This window comes from Neoarius graeffei, chromosome 15, assembly GCF_027579695.1.
Source record: "Neoarius graeffei isolate fNeoGra1 chromosome 15, fNeoGra1.pri, whole genome shotgun sequence".
Taxonomy (NCBI): Eukaryota; Metazoa; Chordata; class Actinopteri; order Siluriformes; family Ariidae; genus Neoarius; species Neoarius graeffei.
The window spans coordinates 11,917,238-11,942,659 of NC_083583.1; the positions used below are offsets into that span (position 1 = coordinate 11,917,238).

Genomic DNA, 25,422 nt, shown 5'->3' on the forward strand with positions numbered 1-25,422 from the left:
CACACTCACATTCACACCTACGGTCAATTTAGAGTCACCAGTTAACCTAACCTGCATGTCTTTGGACTGTGGGGGAAACCGGAGCACCCGGAGGAAACCCATGGGGAGAACATGCAAACTCCGCACAGAAAGGCCCTCGCCGGCCCCAGGGCTCGAACCCAGGACCTTCTTGCTGTGAGGCGACAGCGCTAACCACTACAGCACCGTGCCGCCCTATATATTATCCTGCTTAGGAAAATATATGCATCGTTTTGGCCCCAAAAAAATCCAAGGTAACTGTATGTACCTTTAAGGTGGGGGGTACATTAGTGTTGATTGTACCTTGGGAGACCGAAATGGACTCCTACTGTACCGCTATTTCTGATAGTGTAATTATTTTAAAATTTATTTATTTATTTATTAGCAGCTCATTTTTGTCTTAAGTGTTTTTGTCACCTAAATTTCCTAAAAATTTTCCCTAAATTTTCCTCACATTTTTATCTAAAAATTTTTAATGAGTATTATTAAATTTTATTCAGGTGAATTTTAAAAATACACACAGCCCAGTGCGTCCTGAAATTTGCTTTCGGTTTCAGGAGGAATTCTCATTTCCTTGCATCAACTAATTTGCACTGACATTTAATATTTTAACATTAATCATCTAAGATTAGGAAATGTCTATATGTAAACTATTTGACATTTAAAATCGTATTAAAGGACATAAGTTTCCTGATGATTGATGTCGAATTCAAGATGGAGAGAATTAAAAACAACTGTTTTTAATTGGGCCTTAAAAAAGTATAAAGGTAGGCGTATCAGACACTCGCTGGCCGTGCTGTGAAAATTGTCCATGCAGACGCTCATCTAAGTTTCCAAATCAGTCATTGCTCGACTCTTGAATATTTTCTATCATGAATACGATCATTAAAAAGTTTATAATCTCTGCTTTCCAAAGAAATGTATCTGATTAAGATCTGTTCAGTACTTTGGGAGTAACGGCAGGTTGAAGTCGGTACAACAGAGTAAAAACTCTGCTCGCATGACGTCGGGAAACTGCCGGTGCTTTTCTTTTTGAGTCACGGGAAAGCGGTCAGGCTCTCTCTCTCTCTCTCTCTCCTGATCGGTTTCCGACTGGATTACTCGTCAATATCAATCAGATAACTTTTATAGTGATGTTCTCTTGCTCTCACTGTTTCTGATGAAGGATTCAGCAAAATTTTCCGTCTGCTAGTTTTGATGTTCTGATTCACAGGAGACTTTGAAGTGAGTTTTCATAGCTTTACCTACTTATTTTTTCAAATGAAACTGATTCCTGTAAATAAATAACTGTTTTAGAATATAACTGGAGTTGTTGTGATGAAAAATATTGAGATCTTAGTGGTCGGAATGAGATTTTTAAAAACCAGAAGTCAGAAACACGAGTGTCGATTTCAGTTGAGTGAATGTGAATTGTTTATTGGATGTGGATCAGACAATTTTTTCAAGGTTCGCCTTGAAAGCTGTTAATATTAATAGAAATAATCATTTATATTCTTTCATATAAACACGAGTCGGCCCTACTTTTAACAAATACAAAGGCCTACAGAGCACAAAGAGGGGATTAGAAATAATCTTTTCTTACTTTATGAAGTGTACCGATTTAACGCTTTTACCTAATTAGCATAATTAAATACTAATTAATTGCTAATTTGTTTTTACTAATATTTCAGACTTTGTATTCATTATCAACCATCTATGTGCTGCTAATTTCCATGTAAATATCTTGAAAAATAGAAAAGTTATTAAGAAAAAAAACATTTGATCTCATTGTTTAATGAGGCCCATTTTGGACCATGTGATCCTCAGACAGAATATTACCGCAGTTTAATAAAAAATTAAGCTGTTTTTCCAATCTTTGATATGTAATATCTTAAGAACGGATAAACATATTTTAATTCTGATGTTGTTCTGCATTCAATTCTGAATTCAATGAGAGCCATTTCAAGCAATTTGGGTCGAATTTGAATTTTCAGCTGATATGCCTAGTAAAAGGAGTATTTATAATTGTTGAAGTTTTTTCACATTTTTGAAATAAAAAGATGGAAGATGGAAAGTAGAAAATGTGACGGTTCATTTTTACCATGAGGGCGAAACACTCAGTATCTCTGTATCGCATTTCAGATCGGTTTAGCTGACAGCTTCTTGTCTTATCTTTACATCACATCACATCCCGTGTTTACTCCTGACTTCTGTGTGTTTGCTGATTTGTGCATTTGCTGAGCGCGTTTTCCGCTGATCCTGCAGGAACTAAAGTGAGCAGTAAGGTCGGACACTCGGACCGAATCTTCGTGGTGGAGTTCAGGCCAGATTCAGACACGCAGTTTGTGTCTGTCGGGATCAAACACATCAAGTTCTGGACGCTGGTGGGAGGCTCGCTGCTGTATAAGAAGGGTGTGATTGGAGCAGTGGAGGAGGCCAGGATGCAGACGATGCTGTCTGTGGCTTTCGGTGCTGTGAGTGACACACAACACTCGTATTACTGAAGAATAATCACAGTGAAGGAGACGTCTACGGCACACGTTACTATATAACCATTAAAGGAAGAATTTGACCAATAAAGTAAGGAGTAAAGCACAATAGGGTGTTCTGTTATTGGAAAATAATCAATGTCGGTCTGTTGTGATGAAGCAGAGATACTGTTACCAGTCCAAAGTTGATCAGTTTCCAAAAACCACACATCCTGAAGTGTTTTATTCGTCTTCTCCTACAGCAGTTTACCAACAATTACAATTTTTTGGTTTATTAAAAATGGCAGGTCATGTGTTTTATCCATTTATTGTTACATTTAATGTTGTGAAACATCCATAATACAAGTTAGTTCCTGTTGTCGACCCTCGCTTTCTCCCCCCAAAAAAAAAAATCCAAAAAAAACAAAAACCAGCACTTCCTCTGTCCTGAAAACTTCCCCATATCGGAAAACTTAAAGTTGCAGCTTTCATCATGCACACATGATACAGATGTGTGTAGATACTATGCCATGTTTACTATACAGTGGTGCTTGAAAGTTTGTGAACCCTTTAGAATTTTCTACATTTCTGCATAAATATGATCTAAAACATCATCAGATTTTCACACAAGTCCTAAAAGTAGATAAAGAGAACCCAGTTAAACAAATGAGACAAAAATATTATACTTGGTCATTTATTTATTGAGAAAAATGATCTGATATTACATATCTGTGAGTGGCAAAAGTATGTGAACCTCTAGGATTAGCAGTTAATTTGAAGGTGAAATTAGAGTCAGGTGTTTTCAATCAATGGGATGACAATCAGGTGTGAGTGGGCACCCTGTTTTATTTAAAGAACAGGGATCTATCAAAGTCTGATCTTCACAACACATGTTTGTGGAAGTGTATCATGGCACGAACAAAGGAGATTTCTGAGGACCTCAGAAAAAGCATTGTTGATTCTCATCAGGCTGGAAAAGGTTACAAAACCATCTCTAAAGAGTTTGGACTCCACCAATCCACAGTCAGACAGATTGTGTACAAATGGAGGAAATTCAAGACCATTGTTACCCTCCCCAGGAGTGGTTGACCAACAAAGATCACTCCAAGAGCAAGGTGTGTAATAGTTGGCGAGGTCACAAAGGACCCCAGGGGAACTTCTAAGCAACTGAAGGCCTCTCTCACATTGGCTAATGTTAATGTTCATGAGTCCATCATCAGGAGAACACTGAACAACAATGGTGTGCATGGCAGGGTTGCAAGGAGAAAGCCACTGCTCTCCAAAAAGAACATTGCTGCTCGTCTGCAGTTTGCTAAAGATCACGTGGACAAGCCAGAAGGCTATTGGAAAAATGTTTTGTGATGGATGAGACCAAAATAGAACTTTTTGGTTTAAATGAGAAGCGTTATGTTTGGAGAAAGGAAAACGCTGCATTCCAGCATAAGAACCTTATCTCATCTGTGAAGCATGGTGGTGGTAGTATCATGGTTTGGGCCTGTTTTGCTGCATCTGGGCCAGGACGGCTTGCCATCATTGATGGAACAATGAATTCTGAATTATACCAGCGAATTCTAAAGGAAAATGTCAGGACATCTGTCCATGAACTGAATCTCAAGAGAAGGTGGGTCATGCAGCAAGACAACGACCCTAAGCACACAAGTCGTTCTACCAAAGAATGGTTAAAGAAGAATAAAGTTAATGTTTTGGAATGGCCAAGTCAAAGTCCTGACCTTAATCCAATGGAAATGTTGTGGAAGGACCTGAAGCGAGCAGTTCATGTGAAGAAACCCACCAACATCCCAGAGTTGAAGCTGTTCTGTATGGAGGAATGGGCTAAAATTCCTCCAAGCCGGTGTTCAGGACTGATCAACAGTTACCGCAAACATTTAGTTGCAGTTATTGCTGCACAAGGGGGTCACACCAGATACTGAAAGCAAAGGTTCACATACTTTTGCCACTCACAGATATGTAATATTGGATAATTTTCCTCAATAAATAAATGACCAAGTGTAATATTTTTGTCTCATTTGTTTAACTGTGTTCTCTTTATCTACTTTTAGGACTTGTGTGAAACTGATGAAGTTTTAGTCCATATTTATGCAGAAATATAGAAAATTCTCAAGGGTTCACAAACTTTCAAGCACCACTGTAAATACGCAGGTGATAATAGAAAATCGCACACGATGATTTGTCAAGAGATTCGGACTATTTCTCGATAATCACCTCGAGTGACTCGGCAAAATGGCGTCTGATCGCTTCGTCACCGTAAGTGAGGAAGAATTAGAAATGATGAAAGAAAATGCTGTTCCTAAAAGCACTAAAAGTCAAGTCAAGTTTATTTGTATAGCGCTTTTAACAATAAACATTGTTGCAAAGCAGCTTTACAGAATTTGAACGACTTAAAACATGAGCTAATTTTATCCCTAATCTATCCCCAATGAGCAAGCCTGTGGCGACGGTGGCAAGGAAAAACTCCCTCAGACGACATGAGGAAGAAACCTCGAGAGGAACCAGACTCAAAAGGGAACCCATCCTCATTTGGGCAACAACAGACAACATGACTATAACATTAACAGTTTAACATGAAGACAGTTTCGTTGATGTTGTAACTCTTCAACATTAAAGATAAATGATAAAATAATTAATACATAAAAGATGCTACGAAGTTTGGTCTAAAACTATTCAAAGGTAAGGTGGGATTGTGATTTATTTTATCGATTTCAAAATAAAATACTTTGTGACTCGGCATAGATAAGTGACACAGGTCTGCACCGCAAAGTTATGACATTTGCATGCCGCTTTTGAAGTTTGAAATTAATTTTTTTTTAATGCAATCTATATTTTTTGAAATAATCAGCTTTGTATTTATACTAAAACAATTATCCGCCTCAGGCTCACTGAATATCGGTGATTTATTCTATCCACATTCACTGGATATGAGCAATCGCACGCTCTGATTGGCTACTCTACTACTAGGCTATCAGCTCATATACCGTTAGTAGAGAAAAATAAAATGGCAGCGCATGTTGCTGAACCAAATGAGGACGAAATAAAAACTCTACTCGAAAACAAAACTACAAAAAAGCAACAAAATATTTGAAGAAAAGTGTTTGATGGTAAGAGCGTATCTTTTGTTTATTTTTCAATAATTATTATTATTATTGCATTTTTCACAAATTGCTCCTGTCATTTCGCCAGTTTGTTTACATTCTAAGCGGACGTTTTGTCAGACGTTTTGTATAAAGTTTTTATTTATCAAAATTGCAAAAAATAAAAATGCTCCATTTCTCAAAATCCTACGGAAGTCGCGAGAGGCCCTTCATATAATCTTTTTTTTATTCACCTTGTTATCCCGACATAACGACATAATTCATTCAGGATATCGAGAAAACAACACAACTAATTCGAGATCTCGAGAAAACAAAACCGTTATTCCGAGATCTCGAGAAAACAAAACAATTATTTCATGATCTCGAGTAAACAGCTGAGAAATGGTTCATTCAGGTGCGCCAAGAGACTTGTGATATGCTGACTTTGGGGCTATTTCTCATTCTGTATAGACGCAACTTTGGTCATTAGAATGTCTGGAATAATCGATCACCTAATAAGGCAATATTTTGATCAGGGGTTAACACAGGGAGAGATTGCATTAAGTCTTTTAATAAGAGATAATTTCAAAATTAGTCCGCGGCACCTCCGCAGAAGACTGGCCCGGCTTCGTCTCTACCGATGGAGATACAGTGATCCAGCTGAGATCATTAAATAATTGTTTTGTTTTCTCGAGATCTCGAATTAGTTGTGTTGTTTTCTCGAGATCCTGAATTAATTATGTCGTTATCTCGGGATAACAAGGTGAATAAAAAAAGATTATATGAAGGGCCTCTCGCGGTGTCCGTAAAATCCAGTGAACGTGGATAGAATAAAACAGTTATTCCATTCAATCTCATCGTACACGGCTTATAGCCTACTCGGTGCTACGCACCTCGTCAGCTATCAGCTCTTGTACGACTCGATTTCGTGGAATAACTGTTAAATAATAACCTTGACTTCATCTCAGTTATTATTCACCGATATTCACTTCACGTTCAGAGAATAATTGTTAATTAGTGGCGATGAGATTTCAGTAAAAGTTTGCGACATGAAACGGGTAGCTAGAGCAAAAGTAAAGAAGAAGATTTCAGACATCAGCCTGAGGTGATTCGGTCCATTTGAAGAACGATGATGCAGTGAATCAGTTTTTGCTCCTAATTTAGATGTATGCGGATACATTTATTGAATTAACACACAGACTGTGTGTGTGTGTGATGTAGAATAACCTGACCTTTACCGGTGCCATCAATGGTGACGTCTACGTCTGGAGAGATCACTTCCTTGTCCGTGTAGTGGCCAAAGCTCACACTGGACCCGTCTTCACCATGTACACCACCCTCAGAGACGGACTTATAGTCACCGGGGGCAAAGAGAGACCGTGAGTACAGCTGTGTGTCTGAGTGGCTTTTATATCAGGGCCGAGATCCGATTTCACTGAGTTTGGAGTAGTGGAGGAGTGCATTTATTTTCAGTCATTTTGCAAAACTATTATTTGTAACACAGTAACACACCTGGTGGGTTTGTTTGTTTTCTTTACTTCATAATGGAGCGTAATGGAGCATTTACTGCAAAATAAATCAAGATCAATATTTAATGGCTGTTCGGTGTGTGATTTGATGTGTGTGTTCGGCAGGACTAAAGAGGGCGGAGCAGTGAAGCTGTGGGATCAGGAGATGAAGAGATGTCGGGCGTTTCAGCTGGAGACGGGTCTCCCTGTCGAAAGCGTCAGATCTGTTTGCAGAGGAAAGGTTAGTGAAAGAGGGGAAAAAAAGAAAGCGAGATTAACAAACACTTGGGAACAGGTGAAAGGAAAAACTCTTCTTTTTTTCCAACACATTTCATTACTGCTCTTACAGTGGTGCTTGAAAGTTTGTGAACCCTTTAGAATTTTCTATATTTCTGCATAAATATGACCTAAAACATCTTTAGATTTTCACACAAGGCCTAAAAGTAGATAAAGAGAACCCAGTTAAACAAATGAGACAAAAATATTATACTTGGTCATTTATTTATTGAGGAAAATGATCCAATATTACATATCTGTGAGTGGCAAAAGTATGTGAACCTTTGCTTTCAGTATCTGGTGTGACCCCCTTGTGCAGCAATAACTGCAACTAAACGTTTGCGGTAACTGTTGATCAGTCCTGCACACCGGCTTGGAGGAATTTTAGCCCATTCCTCCGTACAGAACAGCTTCAACTCTGGGATGTTGGTGGGTTTCCTCACATGAACTGCTCGCTTCAGGTCCTTCCACAACATTTCGATTGGATTAAGGTCAGGACTTTGACTTGACCATTCCAAAACATTCACTTTATTCTTCTTTAACCATTTTTTGTTAGAACAATTTGTGTGCTTAGGGTCGTTGTCTTGCTGCATGACCCACCTTCTCCTGAGATTCAGTTCATGGACAGATGTCCTGACATTTTCCTTTAGAATTCGCTGGTATAATTCAAAATTCATTGTTCCATCAATGATGGAAAGCCATCCTGGCCCAGATGCAGCAAAACAGGCCCAAACCATGATACTACTGCCACCATGTTTCACAGATGGGATAAGGTTCTTATGCTGGAATGCAGTGTTTTCCTTTCTCCAAACATAACACTTTTCATTTAAACCAAAAAATTCTATTTTGGTCTCATCCATCCACAAAACATTTTTCCAATAGCCTTCTGGCTTGTCCACGTGATCTTTAGCAAACTGCAGATGAGCAGCAATGTTCTTTTTGGAGAGCAGTGGCTTTCTCCTTGCAACCCTGCCATGCACACCATTGTTGTTCAGTGTTCTCCTGATGATGGTCTCATGAACATTAACATTAGCCAATGTGAGAGAGGCCTTCAGTTGCTTACAATTTATGCTGGGGTCTTTTGTGACCTCGCCGACTATTACACACCTTGCTCTTGGAGTGATCTTTGTTGGTCGACCACTCCTGGGGATCTTGAATTTCCTCCATTTGTACACAATCTGTCTGACTGTGGATTGGTGGAGTCCAAACTCTTTAGAGATGGTTTTGTAACCTTTTCCAGCCTGATGAGCATCAGCAACGCTTTTTCTGAGGTCCTCAGAAATCTCCTTTGTTCGTGCTATGATTCACTTCCACAAACATGTGTTGTGAAGATCAGACTTTGATAGATCCCTGTTCTTTAAATAAAACAGGGTGCCCACTCACACCTGATTGTCATCCCATTGATTGAAAACACCTGACTCTAATTTCACCTTCAAATTAACTGCTAATCCTAGAGGTTCACATACTTTTGCCACTCACAGATATGCAATATTAGATCATTTTCCTTAATAAATAAATGACCAAGTATAATTTTTTGTCTCATTTGTTTAACTGGGTTCTCTTTATCTACTTTTAGGACTTGTGTGAAAATCTGATGATGTTTTAGGTCATATTTATGCAGAAATATAGAAAATTCTAAAGGGTTCACAAACTTTCAAGCACCACTGTAATATCCTAATTCACTGATTTACTGATGGTGTTTGTCCTTCGGGGCCAAAGATGACCATGACTTCAATTCGGTGGGTGGCGGTTGTAGGTCCGGAGGTGACTAATGAGGCCAGTCCGGGCTTTGAACGTACGCCCACATGTCAGGCACGTGGGAGTGATGATAGTTCGAGCTTTCCGCGCAGCTCGTTTCTTCTGGGCCTCGGCGATATGTTTCATCTCTGCTGCACGTGTGCCATTGGTGAGCTTTGCTAATCATGTTGGACGAACCTGAGCAAGCGACTCCCAGGAGCTGAGAGCGAGTTCTAGGGTTTTGAGGGACACTTTGAGATTGTCCTTGAAGCATTTCTTCTGCCCCCCCCCAGATGAACACTTGCCTTGGCACAACTCTCCATCCAACAACTGTTTGGGCAGTCGACTGTCTGGCATCCTGACAACGTGGCTTGGGCTTTCTGCAGAAGAGTGTTAACACTCGGAAGTCCAGTCCAGCCCATTTTAGGACCTCTGTGTCCAGGATTTTGTCCTGACACTGATTTATTAATACTATATTAGCATGTGTTTAAAAAAAAACAGCCCTGTGTCCGAAATCGCTCCCTACTCACTATATAGGGCACTATATAGTGGGGACACCGCTTTGTAGTGCTGTCCGAAACCTTAGTGAGGATTATTTACACCCTATATAGTGCACTCAAAGTATCCTACAATGCATCACGAAAAGTAGTGGACAACGATGGTCACTAACCAAAGCAATATATCCCATCGCGCTGAAAGAAATCAAATTAAAAGCCTCAAAGTTGATTTAATAAAAGGCAGCAGCAAAGAAGAAAGTATTCAGCCTTGATTTAAAAAGAACTGAAAGATGCAGATACTCTGTATTTATTAATGTAGGAAATACGCTCAGTATAATATGGATTTATCACAAAAACACATGCATGTATTTATCTCATCTCATCTCATTATCTCTAGCCGCTTTATCCTTCTACAGGGTCGCAGGCAAGCTGGAGCCTATCCCAGCTGACTACGGGCGAAAGGCGGGGTACACCCTGGACAAGTCGCCAGGTCATCACAGGGCTGACACATAGACACAGACAACCATTCACACTCACATTCACACCTACGCTCAATTTAGAGTCACCAGTTAACCTAACCTGCATGTCTTTGGACTGTGGGGGAAACCGGAGCACCTGGAGGAAACCCACGCGGACACGGGGAGAACATGCAAACTCCGCACAGAAAGGCCCTCGCCGGCCCCGGGGCTCGAACCCAGGACCTTCTTGCTGTGAGGCGACAGCGCTAACCACTACACCACCGTGCCGCCCCCTGCATGTATTTATTATTTTGAAAACCCACCAGCCGACTGATCTGGCACGTTTTAATTGTGCGACAGTAATGACGTAAATATCAGCACGATGGACTCGTGTCCGAAAGCGTTTTTTCATTTTATCAATGAGCTCACTATATAAGGGCGGCACAGTGGTGTAGTGGTTAGCGCTGTCGCCTCACAGCAAGAAGGTCCTGGGTTCGAGCCCCGTGGCCGGCGAGGGCCTTTCTGTGCGGAGTTTGCATGTTCTCCCCGTGTCCGCGTGGGTTTCCTCCGGGTGCTCCGGTTTCCCTCACAGTCCAAAGACATGCAGGTTAGGTTAACTGGTGACTCTAAATTGACCGTAGGTGTGAATGTGAGTGTGAATGGTTGTCTGTGTCTATGTGTCAGCCCTGTGATGACCTGGCGACTTGTCCAGGGTGTACCCCGCCTTTCGCCCGTAGTCAGCTGGGATAGGCTCCAGCTTGCCTGCGACCCTGTAGAACAGGATAAAGCGGCTAGAGATAATGAGATGAGATGAGCTCACTATATAGTCCTCTATAGAGTAATTCCCTATATAGGTAGTAGGCAGTAGTGAACGAGTGCGCGATTTCAGACACAGGGCTAGTCTCAGGAGAATTGCGTCTGTGTTTTCCTTAACGAATATGCTTTGTGAGGTGTTTCTATGTTAAACTTAAATTAATTTAGGACCTGCAGCCTGAAATTCACTTCAGGAACAAAGATGTGTGTGAAAATGAATGCAAATGAAGAGTAGGTATTAATTTTGTCGAAGCTTATTTCCACCATTTGAAAACAAACTTGCTACTAAAATGGCACATTTTTCTAAATACCTCCTCATTATCTTTTTTTTTTTTTGCACTTTTACGCCTATTTGTCCAAATCATAGCAAAACTTGTACTGCGTGTAATTGAACAAACCTATAAACATTTCCTGATGGGCAGGTTGGAAGGGGCGGAGCTTAAATTGTATTCATAAAAATATGCTTATTAATTAATACTCCAAAAAGAATAGAGATTATTTCTTTCCCAAGTGGTCTCAGATCAGTGCGATGGCTTTTATTTGCAGTGTAAGCTAATATCATAAATGTCATAGATGGATTTTATTATCTGCTGATTATTGTCATCGAAGCTGCTCAATTGCCCTTTTTGGTCTCTAAAACATCAACATCCTCATGAGTCTTTCTGTAAGGTCTTTTTTGTTCAAGTAAAATGTCTCAAGTTAAATTCATCAGGAGAAATTTTCGATCTGAACCTGTCAGTGCTATTGAGAAAATTTAACAGACAGTTTATATCGACTAAACTGCATTTTGTTTTTCCCACCTACTCTGCATACGACATTATTTATTTTGCTTTTTTTTTTTTTTTAAAGCTAGACGCCCTTTCGATTTCATAAAATCTGTGAAATTTAGTTCCCTCTGAAATGTGGTCATTGTGATGTGTTTATTTCTGTAATATCTCAGAAATATTAAGCCATTCCGTGGCTGGGAAGTTATTTCATTTGCGGTGATTAAAGCAAATAATGTGCATGAAATCGCTCGCTTCGTGCAGTCAAGCAGACAGAGGAAGTCCGTGTGCGTGCGCATGCGCAGGTTTACTTTGACCCTGCACTGATCGTTCCATCATTCTGTCACTAAATGTACAGCTGATCACACCGAGGTGCTCGCTGAGCGCCAATATTTATTAGTTTGGTCCTGCGTTTCCTTTCCTTCGTATATAACATAACGTCTTTTTTTTTTTTCATGGTCCGGTTTCAATCAAATCCTGCGCTCTGATTGGCTGACGAGCGGGTCCGTATCCTATGGTACGGACCTCTGGCGACTCGCTCGTTCACAAGAACAACAAACATAGTAACGATTTTTTGTCAACATTTATTTTTGCATTTCTCAGGAGAATAGCATTAATTTTACAGCATGGATAGCGATAACGACAGTGTTCACAGCGAAAGCGAGTTTTACTACCCTGAGGGAGAAGAAATAAAAGAAAACACTTCAGGAGAAAGCTAAAAACCTGTAACTTGCTAACGCTGAGCAAAAACATGGCTGAATCCTGAATGACTCAATTTTGTATAAATAGGGGACTACATAGGTGGCAAAATATAGTTTTTTTTCTTGCCATGGAAGTGCACTTGTATACCGAGGAGGAAGCCATTTGCATTACAGCCGTGAATGAGGATTCAAAATAGCATTAATTTTACAGCATGGATAGCGATAACGACAGTGTTCACAGCGAAAGCGAGTTTTACTACCCTGAGGAAGACAAAATAAAAGAAAACATTTCAGGAGAAAGCTAAAAACCTGTAACTTGCTAACACCGAGCAAAAACATGGCTGAATCCTGAATGACTCCTATTTGTATAAATAAGGGACTACATAGGCGGCAAAATGTAGTTTTTTTCCTGCCATGGAAGTGCACTTGTATACTGAGGAGGAAGCAATTTGCATTACAGCCGTGAATGAGGATTCAAAATGGCGGCTCGACTCGGCTTTCCCTTTCGGGCGCTCTCGTTTTCTGTTAGAATTTGGTAAAGAAAAAAGTAAATATATTATTTACCAGCTTAAGGTCGGTCCGTATGGTGAAATACCGTGACCTCGGCCTTGAATACTGACCTCAACCCAGAGGGCCTCCGTCAGTACTTTCAAGACCTCGGCCACGGTATTTCACCATACGGACCTCCCAGCTGGTAAATAACATATGTTTCTTCTCGCTTTCCGTTACTGTAGTCGGTCTTTGACGTTTCATTCGCACACTCACGTCCTCCGTTTTTCTCTCCTGTTTCAAATTTGTATCCCATAATGCCTTGCGCGAACGGGGAAAGCCCACCATGTGATGCATGATGTAGTATCTTGAATTGGGTCATGGTGAAGCAGGAAAAAATAGCGGAGAATTTAGGGCCACATGGAGATAAATTCATTAATTGTTCTATTTTTTTAACTAATAAAATTGGAAGTCTGTGATTCAAATTCAGTAGCTTTCAGTCCACTAAACAAAAATAATTGGGTGTCAGGGAAAATTCTTTTTATGACCTACACTTGAAAAATCTGAAAGGCCGTCTACCTTTAAGTATTAAAAAGAAGTTCTTAAGTTTTTGGTTTTTTTTACCAACATTCAAATCTCTCATTTAGAGATGTACTAAAAGTGAGGTTTGTCATCCAGAAGTTAAAGAATAAGATTTAGATTTTTGTTTAAAGGGCAAAATCTTGGTCGGAACAAAGGATGGAGAGATCATAGAGGTGGGAGAGAAGAACGCTGCATCCAACACACTGATAAATGGACACACACAAGGGCGCATCTGGGGTCTGGCTACACACCCCTGCAAAGATCTCTTCATCTCAGCCAGCGATGATGGAACCATCCGGATCTGGGATTTAGCAGATAAAGTAATGCAGCTCAGGAAACATATGAGACTGGTTTTTGTTTTGGGGTTTTTTTTGTTTTTTTTTTCTTCTGACACCACTTTTTTTCCAGAAACTTCTGAACAAGGTGAGCTTGGGTCACCCGGCCAAGTGCACAGCGTTCAGTCCTAACGGGGAGATGGTGTCCATTGGCATGGAGAACGGAGAGTTCATCGTCCTGCTTGTCAACTCACTGACTGTGTGGGGCAAGAAAAGAGACCGCAGTGTGGCCATTCAGGACATACGGTTAGGACATGGACACACATGCATACACAAATTAAAGTGTGTAGGGGACAGCAGGGAGACTTGTCATGGGGGGAGACTTGGGACAGTTTGTATTCCCATAAATTAATTTCAATCAATCATTACATTACATTACATTACATGGCATTTAGCAGATGCTCTTATCCAGGGTGATGTATGAGTGCAAAAGTCAAGTACATGAAGTACTGAACTTCTAGACAAGAAAGTTCTAGTGCCAACTAAACAAGTGATGGCAATACTTAGTGTAATATTCTGTTGAAGGACCAATACTCAAACAGCCAAGGAAACAAACCAACCATATAAAGTACAACTAAATAGAGAACTCAAAACCGCTAACCCCAGGCTAGACCATACACAGGTTGGGTTGGTCTAGACCAAAACGCAGTTACACAGTGGGCAGGGAAGAAGGGGAGAGGTGCAGCCTGAAGAGGTGAGTCTTCAGTCTGCACTTGAAGGTGGTCAGGGAGTCAGCAGTTCTGACCTCAGTGGGAGGGTCAGTCCACCAACGGGGAACCAGGACAGACAGCAGTCTTGAGTGGGCTGGGCAGGAGCAGAGAGGAAAGGAGTAGGAGGGGCCAGGTGTAGGGATCTGGCTGGCATGCAGGGGCGGATCAGTCTCTGGAGGTTTGCTGGCCCGAACCCCTTGAGAACCTGGTAAGCTTGCACCAATGTCTTAAATTTGATACAAGCTGCAATAAGTAGCCAGTGCAGGTCGGCAAGCAGGGGTGTGACATGGGAAGAACGAGGGAGGTTGTAGACCAGACAAGCTGCAGCATTCTGGATAAGCTGCAGGGGTCTGATGGCAGAAGCAGGAAGGCCAGCAAGCAGAGAGTTGCAGTAGTCCAAACAGGAGAGGATCAGTGCTTGGACCAGGAGCTGAGTAGAGTAGGTGGTGAGAAAAGGGCAGATCCTTCGGATGTTGTAGAGGAGGAACCTTCACATCCAGGTCACTGCAGCGATGTTCACTGAGGAGAAGAGTTTGTCGTCGAACATGACCCTTAGGTTCTTTGCACTGTGTGCAAAGGTTTGAGATGACATCAGAAGTTAAATGTTTCCCCTTTAGATATGATACACTGGTTCATTTACCTCTGTCCGTATCTCCGTCCATCCAAAACACTCCTTTTCTCAGCAACCACAAATCATAGCCACTTGGTACCAAACTTCAGCTTGGGGTTCTATACCGTGTATACCGTTTTCAGGTCTGTCACACATTGACTTCCTGTTTACTGACAATGTATTTACGAAACATATACTGTAGCATGCCGCACAGTGGTGTAGTGGTTAGTGCTGTCACCTCACAGCAAGAAGGTCCGGGGTCGAGCCCCGAGGCCGACGAGGGCCTTTCTGTGCGGAGTTTTGCATGTTCTCCCCGTGTCCGTGTGGGTTTCCTCCGGGTGCTCCGGTTTCCCCCACAGTCCAAAGACATGCAGGTTAGGTTAACTGGTGACTCTAAATTGACCGTAGGTGTGAATGTGAGTGTGAATGGTTGTCTGTGTCTATGTGTCAGCCCTGTGATGACCTGGCGACTTGTCCAGGGTGTACCCCGCCTTTCGCCTGTAGTCAGCTGGGATAGGCTCCAGCTTGCCTGCGACCCTGTAGAACAGGATAAAGCGGCTACAGATAATGAGATGAGATGAGAACTACAAATCACAACCGTTTGACATTTGGTACCGAGCTTCAGCTTGGGGTTCTATATCATGTATACCATTTTCAGGTTTGTCCCACATCGACTTCCTGTTTACCGACTGAATGTATTTACGAAACATAGAGTGGATATACACAATTTTCATTACACTTTTCTCAGCGGGCGGCACGGTGGTGTAGTGGTTAGCGCTGTCGCCTCACAGCAAGAAGGTCCTGGGTTCGAGCCCCGTGGCCGGCGAGGGCCTTTCTGTGTGGAGTTTGCATGTTGTCCGCGTGGGTTTCCTCTGGGTGCTCCGGTTTCCTCCACAGTCCAAAGACATGCAGGTTAGGTTAACTGGTGACTCTAAATTGACCGTAGGTGTGAATGTGAGTGTGAATGGTTGTCTGTGTCTATGTGTCAGCCCTGTGATGACCTGGCGACTTGTCCAGGGTGTACCCCGCCTTTCGCCCGTAGTCAGCTGGGATAGGCTCCAGCTTGCCTGCGACCCTGTAGAACAGGATAAAGCGGCTACAGATAATGAGATGAGATGAGACTTTTCTCAGCCACTACAAATAATAGCCACTAGTTACTTGGTACCAAACTTCAGCTTGGGGTTCTATACCATGTATACCATTTTCAGGTCTGTTGCACATCGACTTCCTGTTTACTGACAATGTATTTATGAAACATATACTGTAGCATGGATTTACAAAATTTTCATAACATTTTTCTCAGCAACTACAAATCACACCTGCTTGATATTTGGTACAGAGCTTCAGCCTGGGGTTCTATACCATGTATACCATTTTCAAGTCTGTCCCACATCAGCTTCCTGTTTACCGACTGAATGTATTTACGAAACATATAGCATGGATTTTAACGCTATTTCAAGAAGCAAAATGCGATTTCAAAATGACAGTTTCCCAGGATGCTGTTTGAAATCCCTGGGAAGAGACACTGCTCTTTACTTACTTGTTTCAGGGTTCATTATTTGTTGAAGTCAATATTCTTAATAATAAGTGTCCTATTCCTTCGATTGCTTGCATTCTGATATAAGCGAGAGCGGGGGGGATACGTAAGTGAGCAAGAGCTCACAGTTCATCTTGTTTGTCTTATAAACTTCAGGAGAGAGAAAAAGAGGGGCTGGTGAGAAGAACGGCTGTTTAGAGTTGCTATAAAGTGATAACAAAAACTAACTTGTTTCACAGACAATGTTAAATGTAACTGTAAATGAATAAAAACTACAAGTCATTCTTTAATAACTAAAAGGAATTGATAGAATTGGCAGATTGCTGTGGGATAACAATAAATAAAATCCTCCAGGCTGTTATAAGGAAATAATGAGTCATTTTCTTGTCCTTTTCTTTTTTTGTGTGTGTGTCCAACTTGTCTCCTGTGTGTGTTTGCAGATTCAGTCCTGATAACCGGCTCTTGGCCGTGGGCTCTGTAGAGAGCACTGTAGATTTCTATGACCTGACCCTTGGCCCCGCCCTCAACCGCATCGGCTACTGCAAAGACATTCCCGGCTTCATCATCCAGCTCGACTTCTCCGCCGACAGCAAGTTCATAGCGGTCCGTGGCACTGTAACTTGCATAATGTAGCTTTCGAGTAATTCCTAATTGCTCTTTCTTTCCTACTTTACACAAATCCAGGATGTAATTCTGTGAGCACACAGCACTGTAGTGCTGAGGAGTGAGAAAAGGTCAAATAACTTTGTGATCCTAGATAATCCTGTGGGAGATTAGGGCATGAAGGATGAAGGTTTTTAATCTGAATCAGTGGTTTAACTCAAATGCAAAAAAAACCCACAAAAAAACAACAGCTCCACTGAGAGCACTGGTGCAATGCAGGTCTTAACTTTTTTTCCAGAATGTTGGAGTTGGAATTTAAAAAAAAATAATAAAAAAGGGATTAAATTGCAGAATGTCGTGTAATTTTAATGGGGCTTTCACCTTTATATACTGGGAGCCAGTTTGCCTTGTTACAGGATATACTTTCATTTCAATTTGTTATATCTTCACGTCACCGTGTAATGTTCTTTATATGATCCACACACAAAAAAAAAAAAATACGCAAGTTAATCAAAAGAATTTTAATTTTGAACCGGTTCACCATTTTGACAACATGCATCCAGTTAGCGGGAAAACACTGGGAGTGACGTCATCAGAGTGAAATATCGAGAATTATTATACATACAAGACGCTTTTTCCATGGAATAAAAACGTGTTCTATTCCCTTCTAGCGGGTTTCATTCATTTGGTTTGATAGCATGCAATATTGTTAGCATATCGCTTATCCTACGTGTATTACGCCACTCTACCCGATGGAGAATGAGCGTTGAATATGGTTTACGATATTGCATGGTTGTCAAGACAACATGATGTCACATGTAAGAGCTGATGCGAATATCTAATGAGAGAGTTTTCCACTGCGCATGCCCAGAAGCATTTCTTTGCTCGCCAGGAAAGAGAAAGACGCGGTGAACACCTGAAAGGCTCCCAAAACTTCATTAGATATTCTTCACGCATATTTACAAGCAGTGCCGAACCGTTACTATTACAGCTGGGACTTGAGCTCAGCCAAAACTTAGCCAGACACCAGAAAAGCAACAGGGCAAAGGATTTTGCAAGGGATTAGCGGCAGGCTGCCAGGCCGCTCCGTTGTGTGTAGCTGTCGATGTTGATTTTATAAGTAACTCAGTAAATTACACAGGGAAATGAATACTTAAGTCTGATTGAAAAATACTGTAGCAAGCGTGCAGCGTGGAAGAAGAGTCTGGAGACAGAAATCTTAGTTTCTCGGTCGTTAGCCTGTACTACTTGCTCTCGATAGCACTGGCTTGAGCGCTTTATTAGCATTCGCTAACACTACTGATGAACGCTACGCTGGCTGGAAAGTGACTTCACTGCTGCACTGATGGCGCCAACTCGTGGTTAAGCTCGTGTTGGCCTTCAAGAAGACCAAGGGCGATACATTTTTGGTCTCTCCCACTATAAATCAAAATCTGATTGGTTAATTCATCTGTCGCTTCCTACATCAACATACACTGCCATGGCCTTCTGTCCCGGCAATGAAGTCCTAACCAATGAGTGAGCAGCTCTAAACTCTTCTCAGCCTAGAGACAGCAAACAGAACAATCTCATTGGATAACTCGATTTTAATGTTTTCAGTACAGTAACCCTTTCGTTTCTGAAGCAAATTTGATAGAAAATGAGTCCAAATTAGAAGAGAATAATTATAATGAAATAATGAAAGAAATTAAATATAACATTTGAAATGCTGATATGTTTGGGGGCTTCTCTGAAGGTCTAGAAGGCCCTGACGGTTCCTCTCTGTTTACAAGAGACAAACAAACCAATGGACATCGAAAAACTGGAAAAGAGAGTGTGTATGTATAATAATAATATTGGCTGGCTTTTTTTCGTGGTATATCAGATATATTCCATTCAGCTACTCGTCTTTGACTCGTTCAGTATCATGCTAGCTGAATGGAATATATCTGATATACCATTCAACACCAGCCAAAATTATTTAAATATGTCACTCAGATCCGCAATGTATTTCGTATGAAAAATGCAAGTTTTTCAACACGAGAAGATAAACTTTATATCTTCAAGCCAAAGTGTGATTTTCTTTTTATTATATCGACACATTCACAAAAAAAAAATACCCAAATTTATCAAAAAACAATTAATCGATTTCCTCACGAGTGACATTTAGAGATTTGTCACAGTTTTGGTTCTCCATGTCCTGGATGGAGCTCGTATGAAAAATACGAGTGGTGTATTTCCCAGTAAAGCACTTATGTCTGTAGAATAAATCTCTATTTCACTCGTGAGGATATTGATGAATTGTTTTCATAAATTTGGGCACCAAATTGATCACAGTACTGTATATATTTACAGTGGTGCTTGAAAGTTTGTGAACCCTTTAGAATTTTCTATATTTCTGCATAAATATGACCTAAAACATCATCAGATTTTCACACAAGTCCTAAAAGTAGATAAAGAGAACACAGTTAAACAAACAAGACAAAAATATTATACTTGGTCATTTATTTATTGAGGAAAATGATCCAATATTACATATCTGTGAGTGGCAAAAGTATGTGAACCTTTGCTTTCAGTATCTGGTGTGACCCCCTTGTGCAGCAATAACTGCAACTAAATGTTTCCGGTAACTGTTGATCAGTCCTGCACACCGGCTTGGAGGAATTTTAGCCCGTTCCTCCGTACAGAACAGCTTCAACTCTGGGATGTTGGTGGGTTTCCTCACATGAACTGCTCGCTTCAGGTCCTTCCACAACATTTCGATGGGATTAAGGTCAGGACTTTGACTTGGCCATTCCAAAACATTAACTTTATTCTTCTTTAACCATTCTTTGGTAGAACAACTTGCGTGCTTAGGGTCGTTGTCTTGCTGCATGACCCACCTTCTCTTGAGATTCAGTTCATGGACAGATGCCCTGACATTTTCCTTTAGAATTCGCTGGTATAATTCAGAATTCATTGTTCCATCAGTGATGGCAAGCTGTCCTGGCCTGCAGCAAAACAGGCCCAAACCATGACACTACCACCACCATGTTTCACAGATGGGATAAGGTTCTTATGCTGGAATGCAGTGTTTTCCTTTCTCCAAACATAACGCTTCTCATTTAAACCAAAAAGTTCTATTTTGGTCTCATCCGTCCACAAAACATTTTTCCAATAGCCTTCTGGCTTGTCCACGTGATCTTTAGCAAACTGCAAACGAGCAGCAATGTTCTTTATGGAGAGCAGTGGCTTTCTCCTTGCAACCCTGCCATGCACACCATTGTTGTTCAGTGTTCTCCTGATGGTGGACTCATGAACATTAGCCAATGTGAGAGAGGCCTTCAGTTGCTTAGAAGTTACCCTGGGGTCCTTTGTGACCTCGTTGACTATTACACGCCTTGCTCTTGGAGTGATCTTTGTTGGTCGACCACTCCTGGGGAGGGTAACAATGGTCTTGAATTTCCTCCATTTGTACACAATCTGTCTGACTGTGGATTGGTGGAGTCCAAACTCTTTAGAGATGGTTTTATAACCTTTTCCAGCCTGATGAGCATCAACAACACTTTTTCTGAGGTCCTCAGAAATCTCCTTTGTTCGTGCCATGATACACTTCCACAAACATGTGTTGTGAAGATCAGACTTTGATAGATCCCTGTTCTTTAAATAAAACAGGGTGCCCACTCACACCTGATTGTCATCCCATTGATTGAAAACACCTGACTCTAATTTCACCTTCAAATGAACTGCTAATCCTAGAGGTTCACATACTTTTGCCACTCACAGATATGTAATATTGGATCATTTTCCTCAATAAATAAATGACCAAGTCTAATATTTTTGTCTCATTTGTTTAACTGGGTTCTCTTTATCTACTTTTAGGACTTGTGTGAAAATCTGATGATGTTTTAGGTCATATTTATGCAGAAATATAGACAATTCTGAAGGGTTCACAAACGTTCAAGCACCACTATATATGTATGGATAAACTGTAAAAGAGTTTTTCCCTCATTTTTCATCCAAAAACTTTTTCACTCAGTAGTACTGGTGCAAGCTGAAGTTTTGAGGCACGTAGTAATGCGAGTCGTTTCGGTACGTTACATTATATTCTGCTGTTGCTATCCCATCATGACAGACAAGTGAGCCAACATCAACATCTTTCACATTTCACGCATTGTATCTTATGCTTTGGCTCCACTTTCTGTTTTCTTTGCTTGCTCCATTTCTCTGGAGATGCAGATTAACCTTCAGCTTTTCACCAGACACCTGCTTTTAATGTATGTCTCAGTCAACTCAAACGTGGCCTTAGTCAGTGTTCTGTTTAATCGCATTTCTTCATGCTTTAACGCATTCTTTATTTGTCTAGTGCTGCGTATCATCTAAATTTGTTGGAAGCAGTTGAACAAATAAAATATGAGCTCCCTGAGTGGTGCAACAAAACAAAAAGCGTTCACCCTATCATTGCAAGCTCAAATCCCAGTGATGCATGACCCTGAGTTTTCTGTGGACCTTATCATGAGCCATTATCTCTGATTCAGAGGAATGGCATTACTGTCTCTCCCCTGTCATTCATATCAACACTAGACAATCGTGGGGGTGTGTAAGGTTTCCTCCAAGTGTATGATGTTGTAATGCAGCATGGTGGAGTTTGAAAAGATTGAAATGCACTGTTCTCCAGGTTTCTACAGGAAGCTATAAGCGCCAAGTACATGAGGTCCCCAGTGGAAAAATAGTAACCCAGCTGGCCATTGCTGACAGAATCACCTGGGCCACCTGGACCAGGTAATACACTTCAAAGAAACACACTGTGTGTGTGTGTGTGTGTGTGTGTGTGTGTAGATCATATTCACTGGGGAATGAATGATGAATTGTTAAATAGAGGTACAAGTTCATTTTTCCCATTTAAAAACCAATGGGGGTACAAACCTTTGCACTTGCTTCTCAACACTTGTGTAAAAGAATGCCTGCTCATGTTTGCTTATATTTAAATATATCCAAATGAACGGATGTTTGATCTGCACTGTGTCCGTCCCTCAGTGTTCTCGGTGATGAGGTGTTGGGTGTTTGGCCACGGAACGCTGACAAGGCCGACGTGAACTGTGCCTGCGTATCTCATGCTGGACTCAACGTGGTCACCGGAGACGACTTCGGCCTCGTCAAGCTCTTTGACTTCCCCTGCTCTGAGAAATTTGTACGTACAGTTGCACATACAAACCTTTTGTCCTTTTCAAATCAAAATGACCTGTTGATTTCTTTTACTAAAAAAAATCAACAATATATATTAAAAAAATTTCCATTTTCAACAAGTTGTTACTTCTTGATATCTTGGTCATTTTAAAAAAGTCTACAGGAACAGTGCCCCTCTGCAATTATTGTCCCTCTGTGTAAAGATTAAAAAGGGTTAGAACAAATCCCCCTTTTGGTGAAGTCACGTCATCTCACACTAAAGAAAAAAATCCAACCGTTTAATTAATTGTAAAATTTATTCGGAGAAAAACAAATCCCTCATCAAGAAATATATTTTCCCCAAAAACACATGTGCCACTATTATCACCACCCCTGGAAATGACAGTGAACACAATTACAGTGAACTGAAGCATGTTTCCTATTTAAATGGTGCATGTTTGAGTTGATTGGAGTGTGTAGGAAATTTCAAGCTGTAATCCGTGACTTCCTGATTAACCGGGGAACAAATATGACGTGACACAGAAGCCAAATTCCCTCAACATCAACATGGGAAAGATAAGAGACACACAAACCAAAGGAAGGAGGAAAGTGTGTTGACCTTCATAAGTCAGGGAATGGTTATAAAATATAGCGACTCGCCTGAAAATGTCCATTTCTACTGTTAGGGCAAAAATAAAAAGTGGACACCAACTGGAACGGTTACAAACTCATCTGGAAGAGGAGCCAAGTTTATTTTACCCCCATGTACAGTGAGGAGAGAGGCAAAAAATATCCAAGGATTTTCAGTGTTGGTGAATTACAAGAAAAAGTAAAACCTTGGGGTTTCCAAGTCTCCAAAACCACCATCAGACTCCACCTCCATGCCAACAGGTTATTTGGAAGGTTAAAAAAAAAAAAGCCTTTTCTGTCAGTTAACCACAAATGCAAGCAGCTGAAGTTTTCGAAACGCTACAGCAACTTTGACTGGAACCGTGTTCTCTGGTCTGATGGAACAAAAACGGAGCTTTATGGCAATAAACACTCACAGTGGGTTTGGTGTAAAAAGCAGGATGGCTATAATGACCAGAACCCAATCCCAACTGTAAAATATGATGGAGGTTCTGTGATGTTTTGTGGTAGCCTAGTAAACTAGACCCACCTGCCTAGCGGCCAAAAATATTTTTGCCTAGCGAGTGGGTCTAGCCTCGCACCATATAAACAAAAACACCCCGGGCATCAAATCGTGCCCGCCAATCACAACGCAAGGTTTTTGTTTGGATTCTTTGGGCGGGCTTTTGCAGGAGTGACGACAAAGCTGCGCGACGCTGGAGAAAGCACAGCAGGAAAGATGGCTACGGCTAGTGAACAGCGCGCGTTTGACTCCGCTTTGGAATCAGTTTTAGAAGAATTAGACTTGGAGTTTTCGTTGAAACATGAGCAGGAAGAGGCTCTCCGCTCATTCCTTTTCAAGAAGGACGTTTTCGCTGTTTTGCCAACCGGCTATGGCAAAAGTCTGATCTACCAGCTGGCTCCGCTCGTAGCCAAAAGGATGGGGCTAGTTTGTGCAGTACGAAGAATTAATAAACAGCTTTGAAACATTACTTTTTGATTGTTTCTTATTTTCCCGTTATTTTAAATTTAAGGGAAATTATTTCACCAAACACCACTAAATAAAAACTCAAAAACAGTTTAAGCAAACCCTTGAAAAACACTTGAAAAAAATAAGTGTATGTTAAGTATGTGGTACAGACTCCAAACTTGTGGTCATTATCTCCAAACTTCTTAATATCTAGAACATGTTTATTAATTAATACGCATTTTGGAAAATTATTTATTTCAAGGTCTCCCCCACTGCTTTCTGTCGCTCTGACTACGTCACAGTCACTGTTGCGCTGATTGGTCAGAGCGTTGGCCTATACGCACAGAGACAGTTTGAAAGACAGCGGTTTGTTCCTCCCACCCCCGTCGGAAATGTCTACGGATCGAGGCCAGACTAAATATCCACATTTAGTCTGGCTTGCCAGGCTAGTTTTGTGGCTGTTTTTCTTCCAAAGTCCCTGGAAACCTTGTTAGGGTCCATGGCATCATGGACTCCATGAAATCCCAGGACATTTCAAATCAGAATCTGGCTCCTCTGAGAGGAAACTAAAACTGGGTCATTATAGGATCTTCCAACAGGACATCCAATGTAATCCGATGTCCAAATCAACATAAAAACAGTTCACTGAGCACAGAGAGCACAGAATCAAGCTTCTGTCCTGGCCATCTCAGTCCCCCGACCTGAACCCCAGTGAAAACCTGAAGAGGAGAGAGCACAAAAGAGGGCCGAGGACACTGGATGATCTGGAGAAACTGTGTAAAGAGGAATGGTCTCAGATACCCTGCTCTGTATCTTCAACCTTATAAAATGTTATAGGAGAGACTCAGGATTTTTCTCATTTTTTTCAGTAGGAAATGAAACCAGTTCACCAGAAGGTGGCTTTTTTTTTTTTTACTAATCTGTACGGGGTGCCAATAATTGTGGAGGGCACTGTATCGTAAGATGTGGCTTGGCTCACTTGGACATTCACTACTGGAGCAGACGATCTCATTTTTATTTCATGTGAGATATGAGATGTGTAAATAAAGAGTAATAATTTGGTAAGATTCAATAGAGCATAAATCAATGACAATGAGCATGGAAATACAATTTGTTTAAATTAAAAATCACAATCTCAAGTACAATAATATTTAAAAAAAAAAAGACAGTAAAAAATTAGTCAGAAATATTTGAATGTATACAACCCCTGGCAAAAAAATATGGAATCACTACTCTTGGAGGATGTTCATTCAGCTATTTTATTTTGTCGCGAAAAAAAAAAAATCACAGCTATGACACACAATTATTTTATTTAACAGAGGAACATTCCGGCTTTGTAAATATACCTCAAAAAATTAAATGAAATTGTTGTAATTAATGGCACTTTTTTTTAAGATCAAGTAGAGGATAAAATAAAGTTCTTGCATTCCAAGTGCCTAATTTAGTAGTTCCTTTGGCAGAGAGAATTGAGCATTTCGAGGAGTTGACTTCCTTTCGGGTTTCATCAACTTCTGTCATTGGCACTCCGAGGAGCGTGCTGTCCTC

At 40.9% G+C, this 25,422-nt stretch overlaps 1 protein-coding gene across 2 annotated transcripts in view; it reads left to right on the top strand.

Moving 5' to 3' along the window:
• eml6 (EMAP like 6) overlaps positions 1-25,422 on the top strand; it is a 186,360-nt gene that overhangs the window by 143,179 nt on the left and 17,759 nt on the right. For both annotated transcript variants that reach the window (XM_060940412.1, XM_060940413.1), the window contains 8 exons: positions 2,263-2,471; positions 6,776-6,933; positions 7,189-7,303; positions 13,511-13,699; positions 13,788-13,960; positions 17,012-17,174; positions 21,811-21,914; positions 22,170-22,323. In XM_060940412.1, the coding sequence (XP_060796395.1) occupies positions 2,263-2,471; positions 6,776-6,933; positions 7,189-7,303; positions 13,511-13,699; positions 13,788-13,960; positions 17,012-17,174; positions 21,811-21,914; positions 22,170-22,323 (1,265 nt within the window). The remainder of the gene's footprint in view (positions 1-2,262; positions 2,472-6,775; positions 6,934-7,188; positions 7,304-13,510; positions 13,700-13,787; positions 13,961-17,011; positions 17,175-21,810; positions 21,915-22,169; positions 22,324-25,422) is intronic.